Raw genomic sequence first — 19086 nt, forward strand, 5'->3', positions numbered from 1 at the left:
GGTGACTTAGGTGCTGTTAAAAGCATTCTGTTTTAAAAGGGAAACAGAGCATAAAAGTTCAGAAAATTTGCAGCCTGATAATGAGTAGAAAAGAAAAACCCATTTTCTGGGGAGAAATTCAAGCCAGCTGCAGAAATTTGCATAAGTAGCAAGGAGTTTAATGTTAATCCCCAAGACCATGGGAAAAATGTCTCCAAGCCAGGTCAGAGACCTTCATGGCAGCCCTTCCCATCACAGGCCCAGAGGCCCAGGAGGAAAAAGTGGTTTTATGGGCTTGGCCCAGGGTCCCTGTGCTGTGTGCTGCCTAGGGATGTGGTACCCTGCGTCCCAGCCACTCCAGCCGTGGCTGAAAGGGGCCAACATAGAGTTTGGGCTGTGGCTTCAGAGGGTGGAAGCCCCAAGCCTTGGCAGCTTCCATGTGGTGTTGAGCCTGTGGGTGCACAGAAGTCATGAATTGAGGTTTGGGAACCTCTGCCTAGATTTAAGATGTATAGAAACACCCGGATGCCTAGGCAAAAGTTTGCTGCAGGGGCAGGGTCCTCATGGAGAACTTCTGCTAGGGCATTACGGAAGGGAAATGTGGGGTCGGAGTCCCCACACAGAGTCCCTTCTGGGGCACTGTCTAGTGGAGCTATGAGAAAAGAGGGCCATCACCCTGCAGACCCCAGAATGGTAGATCCACCAACAGCTTACACTATCTGTCTAGAAAAGCGGCAGACACTCGATGCCAGCCTGTGAAAGCAGCCAGGAGGGAGGCTGTACCCTGCAAAGCCACAGGGGCAGAGCTGCCTAAGACCATGGGAACCCACCTCTTGTATCAGCATGACCTGAATGTGAGTCAAAGGAGATCATTTTGGAGCTTTAAAATTTGACTGCCCTGCTGGATTTTGGACTTGCATGGGGGCCTGTAATCCCTTTGTTTTGGCTCATTTCTCCCACTTGGAATGGCTCTATTTATTCAATACCTGTACCCTCTTTGTATCTAGGAAGTAATTAGCTTGCTTTTGATTTTACAGGCTCATAGGCAGAAGTGACGTGCCTTGTCTCAGATGAGACTTTGGACTGTGGACTTTTGGGTTAATGCTGGAATGAGTTAAGACTTTGGGGGACTGTTGGGAAGGCATGATTGGTTTTGATATGTGAGGACATGAGATTTGGAGGGTGAGGGGTGGAATGATATGTTTGGCTGTGTTCTCACCCAAAACTCAACTTGAATTGTATCTCTGAGAATTTCCACGTGCTATGGGAGGGACCCAGTGGGAGGTAATTGGATCATGGGGGCTGGTCATTCCCGTGCTATTCTTGTTATCACAAGAATAAGTGAATAAGTCTCATGAGATCTGATAGGTTTGTCAGGGGTTTCCATTTTTGCTTCTTCTTCATTTTCTGTTGCTGCCACCATATAAGAAGTGTCTTTTGCCTCCCGCCATGATTCTGAGGTCTCCCCAGCCACGTGGAACTGTAAGTCCAATTAAACCTCTTTTTCTTCCCAGTCTTGGGTATGTCTTTATCAGAAGCATGAAAATGGACTAATACACTAGGCTTACGAAGTTGATGTTACCTGGAACCACTCACTGGCTATTAGATTATCATCTTGTTCAATGAAGTAATGTGATTCCATTTGTTCAACAAAAATTATTGAGTATCTATGTAGGACACAGTACTAGGGGATATAGCAGGAATCAAAATGACATAAATTTCTGCCCTTCTGGAGCCAATGCTCTAAGAGCAGAAGAGGCCAGGTTAGTTCTTTATATTTTCAGGACCTGGCTATGCTATAGAATATCATTTTTTTCCTGCTAGATTATATTTATTCCTGTGTCTTTTTTTAAAAGCTGAAGGGTGAAGGTAAGAACAGTAGCTGGTCATTGTTATAAATTCTGCCCAATGTCCTATTAAGCTGAGGTTATTCTAGGTGTTCCTTGTGTAATGAGTAGTTTTCATCACAAAATATAATACCTTAGCTCTTGCCAAATGTTTTTTCTATCAACGTGCGTGCCATTCTCAGACTCCTTTTCTGGTATCTCTTTCTCTGACCACCCATTCGATGTTAGAAGTCTCTAGGAATCTGTCCTTGACTCTCTTCGGGGTTCACATGATCCCTTGGAGGCATTCATGACCTTACCCCATTGCCATCTTTAAACCAACACTCCAAAATTTGTCCCTAGATCTCAGTCACCTTTCTTGCATTCCCAACATATATGTCTTATCCTTGACTGGATTTTGCTAATAGAATATAACAATGAGCAAGTCACACTATGTTAACAAAATTTCTGCTTTTTTCATGCCTCCAATTTGGTGCTTTTCCTATATGAAATGTAAGTTAAGGATATCACCATTTGGCTAATTCAAAATCTGGGTGCCATCCTGGAATCCTTCGTCTTCCTAACCTCTCGCATGTACTTGGTGCGCATGTTCTGTTGCATCTACCACTTCAATGCCTCTTGTATCCATCACTTTCCCCCATTCTCCCTAGCACTCCCTTAGCTGGGGATCTCTAGCTTGGACTACTATACCAGCATCTTTACTGTTTTCCCTACTTCTGGTGTTGCCCTTCTACAAGTTGTCCTTCACTCTTACAAAAACTGTGGTCTTTATGAACACAAATTTCATTACCTTACCTCTCCACTTCAGATCCTTCAGTGATTTTCCTAATGTCTACAGGTTTTTTTTTTTTGTTTTTTGTTTTTTTGACATGATCTTGCTTTGTTGCCTAGAGTGCATTGGCAAAATCATAGGTCACTGTAGCCTCCGACCTCCTAGGCTCAAGTGATCTTCCTGTCTCAGCCACTTGAGTAGCTGGGACTACAGATGCATGCCACGATGTCTGGCTAATTTTTTAATGTTTTGTAGAGACGAGTTCTCACTATGTTGCCCAGGCTGATCTGGAATTCCTGAGCTCAAGCGATCCTTCCTCCTCAACTGCTGAAAGTGCTAGGATTAAATGAGTGAGCGACAGTGTTTAGCCTACGGAAAGAATTTCAAGCTCCTTATCAGATTGTATGGTATTCTTCACCATTTAACTTGTTTGCAACGTTAGAGGCTCATAATCTGCCACTGTTTATTCCCTTTATAATTCCTAATTCTCTAATCCTTCCAGAGGACTCGCCATTTCTTTACCACATTGCAGTTCTCTTCCATGTTCTTGTACAGAGTATTCTCTCTCCCTATAGTAGGTCTGTTGTCTGCCAAGCCAACATCCTTAAAGATAGCTTGTTTCATGTCCTCTGGGGGTCATCCTTTGATTTTTCTAAGCTAAATTTCAGCTGCTGCCTAGAATTCTCCTAGCATTTTAGATATTGCATCATATTTATTATAATTGTTTACTAATTTATCTGCCTCAGGAGATGATAAGATATGTGAGGGTAGGAATAGGAATCCTCTTTATGCCTTTAACATTGAGTTGAAGGGTCAGCAATTTTTTTCTGTGAAGGGTCAGATAGATGGTAAATATTTTTGGCCTTGTGTACCTTGCTGTGACTTATTGTGACCTGTTGCCATTGTAGCATGAAAGCAGCCATAGGCAAAACATAAACGAATAGATGTGTGTTTCAATAAAACTTTATTGACAAAAAGAGGAGGCAGGCTGAGTGCGGCCTGTGGGCCACACTTTTCCAACCCCTGATTTTGTTCAGGCCTGGAATATAGCAGGCACTCATTTGAGACTTCCTGAAGGAATTTGTAGGTAGAATTTTACAGTTACCAAACATTTTCACAAATATGAAGTTATTTGACTTAATTCACACCTGAACAAAAGGGACGGTTACAGACTTTGAAAGATTTTCTCAATGTTGTACAGTTTCTAAGGGCTGAGGCTGGGACCTGAGACTATGTCTTCTGATTCCAAATTATTTCCATTAGGTTAAAGGCCAAGATTCATAGTAGAGAAGGGTAGGGCAACTTAAAAATTTGACCTCTCATGAGGGAAATACCCTCATACAGTTGGCCATCACTTAACAATAGAGACAACAACGATAGACGGGATGGTAGCAACTTTAGGTTTTGTTGTTTCCTGTTTTTCAGTGGTGAATGTTACCATTCAAATGTTAAATCTGAAGATCTAAAGTAATAATTTCACTCCTGTCTTAAAACCTTATCTCCCACAGCCTTCCTCTAGAACGAGGAGGCACTGCTGGAAGGATCACTGAACCTTAGTCCTCAGCTCACAAACCTTATAAATCCCATGCCAAGATGTCTCCTAAGTAGATGACATTTTAATGATTACTATGGGGAGTTGGGAACTATTGCTTCACCTTCGCGATCAGAGTAATTAATTTTCTTAACTACCAGGCCAAATTCTGCCATGGGAGTCCAGTTGAGAAATTTCAGGCCCATAGGAAGTACATTAGCTCTTCAAAGTGATTAGGGTGCCATTTCAAATACAAAAGCAAAGGAGCTAGGAAACTCCTGGCTTATTTCAAACAACTCACAACCCCTGTCCCACAGGAAAAGAGAAAAAAAAAAAAAAGAGAGAGTAAAAGAAAATAATAAATTGCACAGGTTCCTCATTTTCCAGTAAAAATACCCATGTCTGCAAGTCTTTGGATATCAGGTATTGTGGTTGGGTGAAAGACCAAAGTGTACAGAAAAAGAATGGAGTGCCAGAAGACAGCACAGAAAAACATACCGTGCTCAAAAGCACAGCAGAGCTGAGCATTCAGAGGCCTGAATGGGAGGCAGAGAGCGTCACCAGCATGGCCCCCGACGACCAGAGAGAAGGGTGATGGCTGTGGGCTTTGAAGTCCATTCTTTAACTATATCTAATGTCTCCCCATCAAAACATCAGAAATACCTACAGTGCCTTTTTAAAGACAGGGTGGACGAATTATTTTGTCTCCATTGTTTTCTGATACAACCCTTATATTTCTGGGTCATTATCATTTAAGTTGCCTCTGACATGCTTTTGTAGAATATTTTATTTAATATCCATGAAGACCACAGAGAAGCTTTAAATATCGGTTTACTTTCACAAAATAGCCCCAGCTCAACAGTTTCTACTTTCAACGAGGCATTCAATGGGCATTTGTCCATGAGATTTGTCTATCCAGCCGTATCATTTTTTCACCTTGGAATTCTATGAACAGCTGGACAACTTTCTTAGAGTCAATGCAAAGGGGAAGATTTTAACTTTCCTTTCAACCTATTTTACAAAGTGCGAGTCTCCTATAATAATGTTTATTTGCACCTAAAATCTGCAGCAAATATATTCTTCCAAAGCTATTTTTAAAAATCAACAAATAACATTACTTCCTAAGACATTATTAAAAGTCGCCCATTTCTAAGACATTTTTATTTTCTCTGAGTAATGTGTGCATGCATAATGTGTACATAAAAGTTCTTTTGAGTGAGTCCTTACCCCCACCCCCCTCACAAATTTGAGGTTGTTTTGGCTTGAAAAATGCATGCCACAAAGGAAATCTGGCTAACTCATTAAATTTAGCTCTGTGGAAAGACTTTATTTATTTATTTTCTAAATTTTCCATAATTATGTATTATTTTTATCATGAAAATGAAAATATGGAAAAAGACTTCAGCAATATCTAGAATATACTAATAGTCATGACGACAAAAGTTCTAGTACTTCCAAAGGGCAGCACCAGGCCTAGGTGGAGATGCAGTTGAGAAGATTCCAGGTGAATATGTAGTTGAGAAGATTCTAGGTGGATATGTAGTTGAGAAGATTCTAGGAGTGTTTATATTGGGGACTGGGACACAGAGTATGGCCCTGCTGGCTTCAAAATCTCTTACTTACCAGGCTTTCATAAAGCTGGTGTTTTGTTTGTCTTGGCAGGAAATTCTGATCATGAAAATTACTCTGAGAAGTTATACAACAAAGCAAGAGAACTAGAAGTCTCCTAGGGAGACTCTTCTAACAGAAGAGGCTCTTCATAAGAGGCATAGGGAGACCTGTGCCTATTTCCAATTTCCTTATGCCTGCCCCAAAGGCAGGCAGACTAGATGATCACATTAGCAAACTATCACTTGGAGGGTGAAAAGAGTTGGAACCAAGACCAGGGGACAATATGCCAGCCAGGCTGACAGGGAGTCTGAGACAGAAAAGAGTGGGGATTGGGTATGAGAATGGGGGTGTGATGTAGCTTGTCAAACATGTGAAATAGTCTCACTGGGACTCTGGGAAACTGGCTGAGTCAGGACAGTAAGGAAACTCAAGTTCTGGAAAAAGATCCTGAGATGGGATAAAGAATTTTCTGGAAATCATGAAATTTAGCAGTAATTTAGCCTGCACTGCCTTGGTAATTCTTGCTACATATATTTCACTAATAATTATTTTATATTTCCCTCATTATAAAATACTGTAATAATAATACATGTAATATAATACATGTAAAAATAATACATTGATGTAAAATGTTTATTTAGTACTTATGTGCTAAGTACTACGCAAGACTCTTCAAAAGCATTATTCATATACTTCTCACTACAGAAATAAGTTCTATTATAATCTCCCTTTGACAGATGACAAAATGGAAGCTTAGAGTTGAATGAATTGGCCAAGATTATACCTCCAGTAAGTGGCGGAGCCAAGACTTGCACTCAGGTCAGCCTAACTCCAAAGCCTGGTTTCTTTGTTCCCTTAACCTCAATGTCTCCTCCTATACCATTATGGGGGGGGGGGGGGGGGGGAAAGAAACACAGGAACAAAACTCTCACAATCCAACCACTCAAATAAAGAAATATTAACATTTTAGTAAATATTTTTATAGTCTTTTCTACATTCACAACTTTTTCCCCCATATTTCTAATTATGCTCTCTTTGAGTATGCAAAAGACTGTATCTCTGATTTTCTTTAACATTTAACACAGCATTTCTCCAAGTTGAAGCAGAAAGAAAAGAAAAACCATGAACTACACTTTACTAAGGCAATATGATGTATCCTGTTCTACATAACCCTCCCATCACTGAACACTTACATCGTTTCCAAATGTTCACTGTTGCAAACAGCGCTACCATGGACAATTTTATCTGCATAAACTTTTCTCCTCTATGTGACTGGTTTTAGAGGTATGAAACTTTGAAAAGTCTGCATTCTCGAGATATATTGCACATACGGGTTTTCCGATATGTTGGCTGTCCATCCCAACCAGCAGCATATAGAGGGCTTGATTAATACACACCGCTAAAAATCGGATTCACCCTATTTCATCAGTTTTCTATAACCCTGTCATCTTCTTTCCCATGTCTGTTTTTGGAAAACAGAGAAAAGAGCACCCTTCTAAACAATATCTCATTTTGCTTTTAAAAATAATGCTATCAGGGGGGCTATTTTCATAAGTACTTATCATTGAAATCTCAGATGTATCTCTATGGCTGACTGGATATGGGAGACAAATGAAAACTGTGTGGACTTTTCCTTTGAAAAATCTCAAGATTTGGGCCATTTCTTGCCTTTTGACATCCATCACTCCAATCCAATTACAACTCCCCTGGGACCTCCTGGGTTCTCTCCTCTTTCTACCTCTTTCATCCTATACTCCGCTGTCAGATGACTCTTACATTAACACTGAGCACATCATGCAATTTTCTGGTTCATAAAAGGTTAACGATTCCCTAGTTATTATTTAACCCCTTTACTGGCTCTCAACCACCAGCTACTACCCATCAGCAAGTAAACCATCTTGCTAGGTCCTCCTTCCCATTAACTTCATCTTCACTCTGCCTCTGTGCCTTTCTGCCTTTCCAAAGAAGCAGGCTATAGGAAAATGCATTTGACACTTGTATTTCATAGAGACAGTTTTGCCATTTATATGATGATTCAGAAGGTACCAGAGGACCTTCCAGGGCCTATCACTGTAATGTCAATTTGTGAAAATGGCTATTAATAAAGGTTTCTGGCTGATGGGATCTTGAGATGATAGCTTATTCCGAATTCCTGGTCTTAAGCTATGATAGCAGATGTATAGAACTTGACCTTGAGTTTGATTAAGAATGAAGACTCTGGACTCTGAGACTAGCCAGCCTGTGCAGCCATTGTGCAACCTTATGCTTAATATAATCACAGTCCTTTAAAAATTCTGGCTTTTGTGGATAGGATTTGCATCTACCTTCTAGTCCAACTGTGCTGCATTAAGCTTTCCCAGTTGATAGCTGATCTGCTTTGAGGAGTGCATTTAACTCAGAGCTCTGCAAAAATGGAGTGCTTTTCTGTTGACTGTAGAGTACGTAGGTCAAGTGGAATTTTTGGCACTTCATTACATTCCTTGATCCTCACTAAACAAACTTCAAAATATATATATTTCCAACAATTTGGAATAAACACTACATACAAGGGTTGACGATAGATTTTCTGAAGAACTACCAAATGCATCAAGACTAAGGAAAACATTCTAATGATTCTTTCAAACACGAATATATTTAAATTCCTGTTAAACAATCTTCTTATTTAGTCTTCTCAGGCTTTGATGACATGCCACGATTGGCTGTTTATCAAAAACTTAGCAAAAAAATGCTTAACAAGATATAATTGTGTGCACACACTCGTGCATAATTAAACCCAGTTTATAAATTGGTACAGGGTGAAATATAGTCATACCACCCAAGAAAAGTTGGTGGCTAGCAAACAACACTTCTTCCCATGTATAATCATCAATCTTAAAATGTGAATACTGTGAAGTGATATAATAATCTGATCTTAAATCTTAATTTAAAACATCCATTTCCATCTCTATTGAACTAAATGAAAGTTCTAACAAGATTAGGAAATTAACTTGGTTGTAAAAAAACGGCATCAGGCATTAATTGTTAAAACTGGGATTATGTGGCCTGGACATGGACGATCGTCATCCTTTGAAGGTTTTTAACTAGATAGATTCTCTTCTGTGTGTTTTATTTATTTTATTTGAGGGAGGATTTAGCTGACTCTTAGTTTCTTTATTTTATAGCTGTTCCTTCAGTTGAAAAAAAAGGGAATAATTGGGACAGAGTAATGGATATTTCTCAAGAACTTTAAGACAAGGTATTGCATAGCATTAAAGGGTATACTTTTCCATTTGTTTTATGACTTTGTCCAGTTAAAGTTACTGAGATAAGCACTCCAGTATTTACTTGTAACTTGAAACCGCTTTCATGGTGTGTCTGGATCCCAAGGGAAAAGAATTAACATTTGAGGAATGCTTACCTTGTGCCAGGCATTTTATATGCATTATCTCATTTAATTCTCATAACCACTAGATATGGTTGATAGTATTTAATCTGATTTTACTTGCCTGAGATCATAATGGGAGTAAAGTATAGAGCAAGGATTTGACTCTAGGTCTCTCTTTGTATTTCTTTAAAGCCGAAGATCCTTTCACTAAACCACACTGGATTTCTCACCGTAGCCAGTATGTGGGAGTGACAAGAAGGAACACTCTAATAGTAAGAGATTTTCTGAACTTTAAGATAAAGTTCCCCTTTGAGAGTAAAATAAGACAGAAAATGATATGATGAGTCAGATTAAAACATGTTCTCTAACGCAATGAACTGGTTTAGCAAGTTATGGACTCTGTATACCATGAAATACTATTGACATCATTAGAAAGAATAAGATAAGTCTGTTTAATGAAATAGAAGTCTGTATATGAGTTGCAAAATAGTTGTATAATATGTGCAATATGATGTACTTTAACATTAGAAGCAACCATACACACATATGTTTGCATATGTTTAAGAACAGGTCAGGAAAGACACATACGAAAATGTTAGTTACTTCTGTTCAGCAGGCTAAGAGTGGTAGGCAGATTTCAGTTTTTAAATGCAAATGCATCACTGTTGCTTAATTTTGGGGGGTGCAATTGCATGTATTACATTCACAATGAAAAATCATGTAATGGATTAGTTGAACAATCTGTAGGAATGACTCATCCCAAATTATGAGTGATTGAGGTGTTTAAGGAGATTTAATCTCACAAAAGCAAAACTGCTCAATCTATTTGAACCTCTGTCAGGCTTCAATATTAGTATGCATATATCATGAAAGCTAAAACCTCATCACTTGCGTTGCACTCTGCCTTATCTGAAGAAGGTGTTAACAGAAGGCAAATGAGTAACAGTCATTTCAGACTTAGCATGTCCAAAATAGAGCTCTCAAACCTGCTTTTCCTACTCAACTTGTTCCTCTCTGCAGTTTTAACCGTCTCGGCTACACTATCGTTTCTTCACTTGCCCAAGTTGAAACCCAAAAGTTGCACACTTGATTTCTCCTTTCCTTTCCCCATGGTATCCCAACCAGCAGCAAGTCCAGCCTGATCCATCTCCACAATATCTCTACCCGTTTCTCTCTGAGGGCTCCACTCAAGCCACCAATATCTCCTGCCTGGACTACTGTGGTTGTCTGCCATTAGGTCTTCCTCTCTTCATCTTTGCAATGCATTTTCCACTTAGCAGCCAGATCAATCTTTTACACTCCCTCAATTGTAGCATTCTTCAGTGGTTCTTCCTCGAATTTAGAATGGAATCCAAATCTCTCACTGTGGACCACAAGAACCTATGTGATCTGATGCTAGTGTGATGTTTGGGACTTCAGCTCCTGATCCCATCTTGCCTCCACAATAGGCCCTAGCACTTCGGGTTTAATTTCTGCTTTCCAAATACTTCCAGCTCTTAGGGGCTTCTAGGGCTTTACATTTGCCTTTTTTTTTTTTTTTTTTTTTTTTTTTTCCCCCTGGAAGACTCTTCTCTTAGCTATTTACATGGATAGCACTTTATCAATCTGAGCCAATATTTTACAGATGAGGGAATTGGTTGCAGAGGGTTTCAATAACTTATTTGTGGCCCTAGCACGTGGTACCTGGTGGGGCTGAGTTTTGAATCCATGTCTGAATCATTTCATGTTCTTTCTATTATGTTAGATAACAAAGTCAAGATGACCCGTCCCAGGGTCCGGGCGATGGTTCTGACAAGCAATCAGCAAACATGTACTTGTTGAAAAGGCCTTGAAAATTAAGTTATTTCAGAAGTCCCTTTTGTAGATTGTCCTTCCTATCCCTAACACATTCTCCAGCTTCTGCAGAAAGACCTAGGTCAGCTACAAGGGAAAATACGAGATGTACGCATTTGGAAACTCTTGCCTTAGAGATGTGAAATTCAATATTGCCCATTTAGGAAATGACTATAAAATGACACATCCAGAAATCCTTACAACTTACTTAGTTAGATGTCCAAAGAGGACTTTCATGGTGTCACGATTTGGTGGAGGGAGTTTTTGTACAAGAGACTTTACAGCTTCAATTCTTGTGTTGTTGTCTTGCTTTTCTGAAAAAAAAAAAAAAAAAAAAAAAAAAAAATTAAAAAGTAAGGTTAGGGAAAAAACAAGATTTCATAGGTACAGGCACGTGAGAAAATTTTCTTGAGAAAATTTCGGACTGAGACTAGCAACTAAGAGTCCTAGTCAGTAGCTGAAGGGAATAGGTGGACTCGACCTGGATATTAAGGAGTTTCTTTTTATTTTGACTCTGAATTTGACAGTGGCAGGCCTTCTGGGAGGCTGTGTGTGAACTGATTAGCTTTTAGCCTTTGGACCTTTTCTCCTTTCTGCTTCTTTGAATGTCGATGGAATGGCTGTACTGTGAGATAATCTTAACATGAAAGCAACAACGATGTGACTTTGACATTGTCTTCCTGATCTTAACATTTGGTTTTCTTAAATGTCCTGTTTTACAAGGTGTGGTAGGGTGAATAAGGACCTTCCAAAGATGTCCGTGTCTGAATGCCTGGAATGTGTGACTATGTTACCTCACATGGCAAGAGGGACTTTGCAGATATGATCAGTTAGAGATTTTGAGATGGGGAGATTTTTCTGGATTATCTGAATGGGCCCAGTGGAATCACAAAGATCCTTATTAAGGAGAAACAGGAGAATGAGAGTCAGAGAGAAAAGGTGATATGACTTCTCATGTGACAATGGGAGCAGAAAAGAAAGGGTATGCGATGAGGGGCTGCTTTCTGAGGAATTGCGAACGTCTCCAAAAGCTGGGAAAGGCAAGGAGACAGAGCCTCTAGGGGTACTGCAGGCCTACCAACCTCTTCAGTTTCAGTCTGAAACTGATTTCAGACTTGCACCCTCCAGGACTGTAAGAGAATAAGTTTGTGTTTTAAGTTTGTGTGAGTGTTAAGCAGCAATGGGAAACTAAACAAGGACAATATAGTGTGATTTGATTACAAATATTCTATTGTTGCTTGATTTTGTAGAAGGGCAACATTGTTTTAAAAATTATTTCCATGTTATCCTTTTTCCCTTACATATTTTGTCTTTGCTTTAAAATAAGAGAGTGTAAAACAGGAAAAAAAATCGAAATAGCATATTGCCTGGTCATACACATTTTATAAAATAGGAAGTTGTTCAAAACCGCGTACCACATAGATTGATTTCTCTCATTTTGTTTTGTTTATAGATGGAAAAGTAAAAATTGATTTACTTAGTACACTAGGGAATTCATCTTTCCATAGTTTTAACCACGGCCTTACCATCTAGAGGTATAATTATTTATTGAACTTAAACACCTCATGCACTTTCCTTTCTATACTTTAACTTCTAACACAGGGCTCTTGATGATTCTAAACAGGCCACAGCTGGAAAATAAGATATAAAAAAGACTAGTATGTAAGGCAAACATCCACCCAATAACCATTCTCTTCTTCCTTAGCAAGACAATCCCACAATCTGTTGAGAGGATGGTAATAGACCCAGCTGCCTTGGAGCTGGAGTGGCCATGGGACCAAGTCTGGCCAATGAGACTGAAGTCACAGTGTTGGTCAGGCCTTCTGGGAGAGCATGTATGAGCTGATTTAGCCTTTAGCCTTTGTACCTTTCCTCCTTTCTGTTTCTTTGAATGTAGATGGAGTACTATGTACTCTGAGCTAATCTGGAGAGCTGAAACTCTGTGGAGTGAAATACACAGGTAAAAAGAGCTTTCTCGAATCTGTGGAGCAGACATACCAGTCCTGCACTGTCTGCCTCTGGGTTTGTTTTGTATTTTTTGAGACAGGATCTTGCTCTACTGTGCAGCCTGGAGTGCAGTGGTGTGAACATGGCTCCCTGCAGTCTTAACTCCTGGGCTCAAGTTATCCTCCTGCCTCAGCCTCCTGAGTAGCTAGGACCATGGGTGCATGCCACCATGCCCAGCTCATTTTACTTTTTGTAGAGAAAGGGTATCCTTATGGTGCCCAAGCAGGTCTTTAACTCCAGGGCTCAAGCAATCATTCTGCCTTGGCCTCCTTACGTGCTGGGATTACAGGCATAAGCCACCACGCCTGGCCCACTGGGTTTCCTTGACATAAGAAAATAAGCCCTTGTGTACTGAAGCCTTTGAGGATGGATCTCTGATACAAAGGCCAAATATAGTTCTTAATAATAAGATGTACTTACAAAAGTCCAATTCAATAGATATATAAACTTTATGACAGTAGGACAAGAAAGAGTTAGTTTAGAAACCGGCAGTTTCTTTAATATGTTGTCGCAAAAGATTTTTTTTTATAAGGAATTATAGGGAAATATCCTGCAGAAGATGGTATTTGGCTAAAGTGGGATGGGGGCAGTCTTCCTAGTAGAACTCTGCTTGGAAGCTTTTCTTTTTCCTCCTAAAACCACAAAGGCCTATAAATAATGCCTCCCACAGTCAAAGCTTTCAAAATTGCAGTTATTCTTAGAAGAGTTCCAACATAATATGGCTTGGACAACTGCAAACAAAAGAAACAAAGGGGAAGCGAGAAAGAGAAAAAAAGAAAGTTGCAACATCATAGCCTATACCAGACCTCATCTTTTCTGCCAAATAGTAAAAAGCCCTCTTGGAGCTTAATGATGGTAAGAAAATGTGATGCTTCACAAGACCAATTGGAGCCTATGAAATATCATAAACCAGAAAAAAAGTACAAGTTAATAAAGATGAGAGTGAAATTGGCATAGTATGCCCAGGTCAGAGCTATTAGGGATGCTTGAATGCTTTCCATCTAACCATTTGAAGCTAATACCACACAACCATAATTGTGTGTATATATGCGTGTGTATACACACACACACACACACACACGTGTATATATATATATTCATTCAAGAGGTGGATACATACTGTACAGTTTGGCATGATTCCAGTAGTGCAGTTTACCTGAGGATCTGGTGAACTACTAGGTGCAAGCAATCAGTATGATACTGGGAAGGGGAGGAGAGGAGAGAGGAGGAGAAGAGACCTTTCTAATTTCACTGAAATCTCTGACGATAGTAATAATCAAGTTAATGCCAGAGTCTCCAAAAAAAGGACCAGTTGACATTGAGGGCTACAGAAGTAGCAGCTACAAATTAAGCTTGACAGGCAGGAAGTGGGGAGTAGTCTTGTTGGTTCCAACCAGCAAACTTTACTCTTAGGGAACATGACCCAGTCAGGGTGGGGTTAGAAAAGATTGGCCATTGCTTACTTAGAAAGAGCTGATTTGCAGGGACACTTTCATGGTGTTTGGGCAGGAATTAAGACATAATCAAGTCTGTTAAGCCAACAGGTAAAATAATTATGAGCTTTCTTAGAGTCAGCTCTCACTTTCCTGTGTTCCGTTGCATTTAGAATATTCTACTTACACCACGTTTCACATGGTATTTCTACTGCTTGAATGCTTGTCAAATTCCCCTATTAAATAGGGAATTTTCCTTTAAAGCTAGGCAATTGGTGGGTTAAATGAATGAAAAAGGAATTAGTGAGTGAACTAATGAAAGTTGTGACCATGAACTGGAATATGGGGACCTTGGTTTGAATTCTGTAATGGCTTTTTATTAGCCGTGTGGTCTTGGAGAAGTTTCTTACTCTCTTTGAATAAGATCTAAAAGTGTAGTTTTGTTGAATAAACAAGATAGTATGTAATGCACCAAGCACAATTACAAGTAAAGGAAAGTACTCTATAAATGTTCACCTTCCCCTGCACCCCTCTCACCTCTTTTGAGGCCCAAGCCACTGGGTCTTGTTCACCTTTTAATTCCAGCAGTTAGCATACTATTTGGTTGCAGGGACATTCAAAATGTAGTTGCTAATTCTTGAATTGAGTTGGTGCCAGTTGGTGAAAATACAATTGCTATGGTAGACCAACATTACACAACAACCTAAATACTTTGTGATAGGCTGAGAAATTGATGGTCTGATTGGTGAGCAGGTCAGTTATGTATAAGTATCCTTATGAAAAGTACATGTGGTTTCCAAGTTTGCCTATAAGAAACGTTCTACGTGAAGAATATTTTATAGAAATATTTTTTCTCTCTTTTTCCGCTTTCACACATTCTTGGGGAATCAGACAATTGGATATTGGTGCATGCATATTTGTGGCCAAGTTATACTTCAGTGCTAAAGGGGGAAGTGTACCATGGCTTAGAGAGAGCTGAAATATTAGGGAGGAACAATATATTTTTCTTACAACATAATCAGAACAAAATCTTCTGAAAAGGTTATAGTAAAGCAGTGGTTTTTTTTTGTTTTTTTTTTTTTTCATTCAAATCAATACCACACCCACTCTTCCATAGCTTGTAAAATCAGGAAATAACACAAACACTTCAAGTGGAGGAACATTTAAAAATACAATTGGATACATTAAAATCGAAATGACACCTTTTCAGATCTGGTTTATTGATGTGTCATATTAGGAATTGGAATCAGCATACATAATACAGGAGTGGTTAATGAGCTAAGATTCATACACAGCTTACTAAAGATGTGTCAACTGTCTTCAATTGATTCAGTGAGCATCTGAAAGACAGCATTTTCTATTAATATTTCTCCTTCAGCATATGCTTTTCTCATTATGAAGCGCTGAAGGTTCTGAGGAGACTTTGAGATATCACTAACTTTTTACATTATGACTGGTGGGAGGAGGAAGGAACTTTTTGTACTTGGAGAATTAGAGAATCTCTTAGGCAAACTGTATGTGAAGAGACTTATATAAAATCTTTCCAGAGGTAATGAACTCCATAATTCTTTCCCTCTTTCATTTGCACTTACTCCTGCCCTCATTCTATTATGATTTATTTTTGCATCTATTCCATGTAATACCTCCATTTTAGTTCTCCACCCATATCCGAATAGCCTCTTCAATCTCTAAGCTGTGAACCCACAATTGCACACACAACTTTTTGTAGTGCTTCGTTTTTTCCATCCAAAAGTGATACTCAACCGTTTCTTACTAATACCCGTTCCTCACCAACCTGCCCCCATCTTCTCAAACTACATCAAGCTAACTGTTGTAAACAAGCTTCAAAAACAATTCCACGCTGTTCAGAGAAGTAACACCTACGTGATGTGAAATAGCCTTTAATGTTATGATAAGAATGCGGCTTTATAGTTTTGAGGGCACATTTTTCAAAATATGGTTTATGATAGTTACACCTGCATTCATCTGCATGAAATGTTGTTACTAAAGCACATTTACAACCCAATACCTTTTAGAAAAGAGATAAGATAAAGCTGTATATGATGATGGAAAAAGTTCTGTACAGTGAAGAACCTTGGATCCGATGTCGCTGGACACTTTTCTGTCCTTATCCATGCCTTTATTGTTCTTATAGCGTCATGTTAAATCATATTTAAAAATAAATTCTGCTTTGTTATATAGGTTCACTCAGAGGAAGAAAAAACCAGATTATCCCAGTAATCAATGTATAGGGAGTACTATTCATCTCATTTGTCTACAATTCTTAAAGGACAACCGTATTCCTTTGTTTTAAAGAGGTCAGTAGTACCACAGCTGTTCTGCTTCTGAAAGTTATTCTGAAATGTCTAATGCACCCTGTATGAAAAACATGGTAGTCCCTGCATGTCAGAGCTATATTTGGAAGAATAGCAGTTCTCTAGTTTCTATTCAATTTATACTTTTTGTACTGTGGCCATTTCCGAATTTAGTTAGAGACTGTGCTTGCTTACAGGAGGAAGGAGTATCTCCAGAGATCATTTTATTTGTTTCAGCATGCCTTACAACTGCATATAAACCTCTGAGGATACACTTTTTAATGCCAAAACTTGAGTTGCCCATTGAGGAGTCATCCCAGGGATGACAACAATTGCTTGATAAATGTCTTTGAATAACTCATAGTTGCTTTAAGAAGAGTAGCTCTGGGGGCAAATTCAAATCTCACAAACATACACATGCTTCAAACTCACATTATAAATAAGAAAATCGGTATATCCAGTGACATACCACTTCTCAGGCATCTGGAAAAGACTGGGTTAGAATTTTTGCTATGCTGTATGATTTTGGACAAGTTGCTTGAACTATTGATGCTTCTAGTTCTTTACTTGAAAATACAGAAAAATTATACATCTTATTGGGTTTTTGTATAATTAAATATATCAATGCACATAAATGTACACATAGTAAGTGATCATTTAAGTAAGTCCCCTGTAAGTCCTCTTCCCTTAAAACATGTTTCTTTTTCATTGTCTCCTCCATCATCCCTGATACATAACTGCTTCTGGTTCAAGGTTGTTTCTGAAATCAAATAAAGTCATACTTTTACTATTTAGTATGCTTTCCTGAAAGTAGGAACAGGGTACAGTATGTTGTAGCTTTGTAAATATATAGAATGCTGTCAATTATCAGAGAGTTTGGTTCAAATTCCTAAGCGGTTACAGTATATCATAAATAGGAGTGTCATTGCATCATAAACAAGGAAAAACCACCGCCTTGAGCGTAGCCCATAGTTGGCAATTTGCAGTTTTTCAAGGTACTGTGCCCTTCTCCCCAAACCCCAGAAAAGCCATATTTATATTTAATTAAAAGGGAGGCATAGTCTTAATGTCAAATACATTGTAAGTTTGGCTTTTGATGTTGATAAACTGTGTGAAAACAGTTCAACCTGAGAAGAGAGGTTCCTTTACTTGCAGGAAAGACCAGCAGGAACTGCATCTATCTGACTCAGATAAGACATTTCTTTCTCTAGAGAGGATCACCTGACAGTTCGAACTGATCACCTCTTTTCTACACCAGATTTCTTTGTATTCACAGTTTCTCCTTCCAGGAGATATTCATGTTTTGGCCATTTTTTTGAATAAACAAGCCCTCTTAGGAAGAATTTAAAAAATAGGAACAACTCTTTATAGTCAATTGTCAGTATCAAAAATTACTCTGGCCACTTAATTGGCATAAGTCTATGGATTTGTTAAATGAGGGAGGCTTCAACTCACTGGCCCCTTTAGCACTGTTTCCAGAACCATTTCTGGTCCTGGCCCCGAAGGAATTAGACCATGTACAGCATGCTGTTAGGAGGGGTGTTAAAAGGGTAATCTCTGCTTCCTTCTACCTCTATCCCTGCTCTCTAGCCATAAATTATTAAAAATAAATGTATAATTTCTTAAGAAATTAAACATATATATATATGGCTGAAGAAAACCCTATTTATTCAGGCCTGTGTGCAACCTGTGGCAGATACAAAGTTGGTTGCTATCTTTTCATTTTACAATCCGGAGGGGCAGAGAAATTACAAAAGGTGTCATAATAGATGTTTAAATATAAGACATGTCATAATACAGGTGTCAGTGAAGTTTATGTCTTTCTTCTGACTGAAGGGATCATCTAAGATAATTGTGAAGCTCAAAAAGCTTCTGAGATGTTACTCATTCCAAAATAATTCAGAAATGCAATTGATACAAATCAACGAGTGTAAAATTCTATTTAATCAGTTTCTGGAAGTCTTCAAAATTATTATGCTTAACTTCTTGATACATTCACAAATACATTCAGGAAAGTAATAATATCTTTTCTTTCCCATGTGACTGTATCTATCTATGTTATGATGCATTATGATCTCACATTGGGGCGAGTTTGGAAAATGTATTCAAGTCCTAGTCTTTAAGTAACTTTTTTTTTTTTTTTTTTTTTGGTAGACAGGGTCTGTCCCTGTCACCCAGGCTGGAGTGCAGTGGCATGATCTCAGCTCACTGCAGCCTCCCAGGTTCAAGCAATTCTCCCACCTCAGCCTCCCAAGTAGCTGGGACTACAGGCACTCACTGCCATGCTTGGCTAGTTTTTGTATTTTTTGTAGAGATGGGGTTTCACCGTGTTGCCCAGTCTGATCTTGAACCCCTGGGCTCAAGCGATCCACCCGCCTCAGGCTTCCAAAGTGT

The 19086-nt window shown here is 39.0% G+C and overlaps 1 protein-coding gene across 2 annotated transcripts in view; it reads right to left on the reverse strand.

The window, feature by feature from the left end:
• The window catches only part of ARHGAP15 (Rho GTPase activating protein 15), a 645466-nt gene that overhangs the window by 53887 nt on the left and 572493 nt on the right, over positions 1-19086 (reverse strand). For both annotated transcript variants that reach the window (XM_032145612.2, XM_058434361.1), the window contains one exon: positions 11146-11251. In XM_032145612.2, the coding sequence (XP_032001503.1) occupies positions 11146-11251 (106 nt within the window). The remainder of the gene's footprint in view (positions 1-11145; positions 11252-19086) is intronic.

The sequence above is a fragment of the Hylobates moloch genome, unplaced genomic scaffold, assembly GCF_009828535.3.
Source record: "Hylobates moloch isolate HMO894 unplaced genomic scaffold, HMol_V3 SCAFFOLD_24, whole genome shotgun sequence".
NCBI lineage: Eukaryota > Metazoa > Chordata > Mammalia > Primates > Hylobatidae > Hylobates > Hylobates moloch.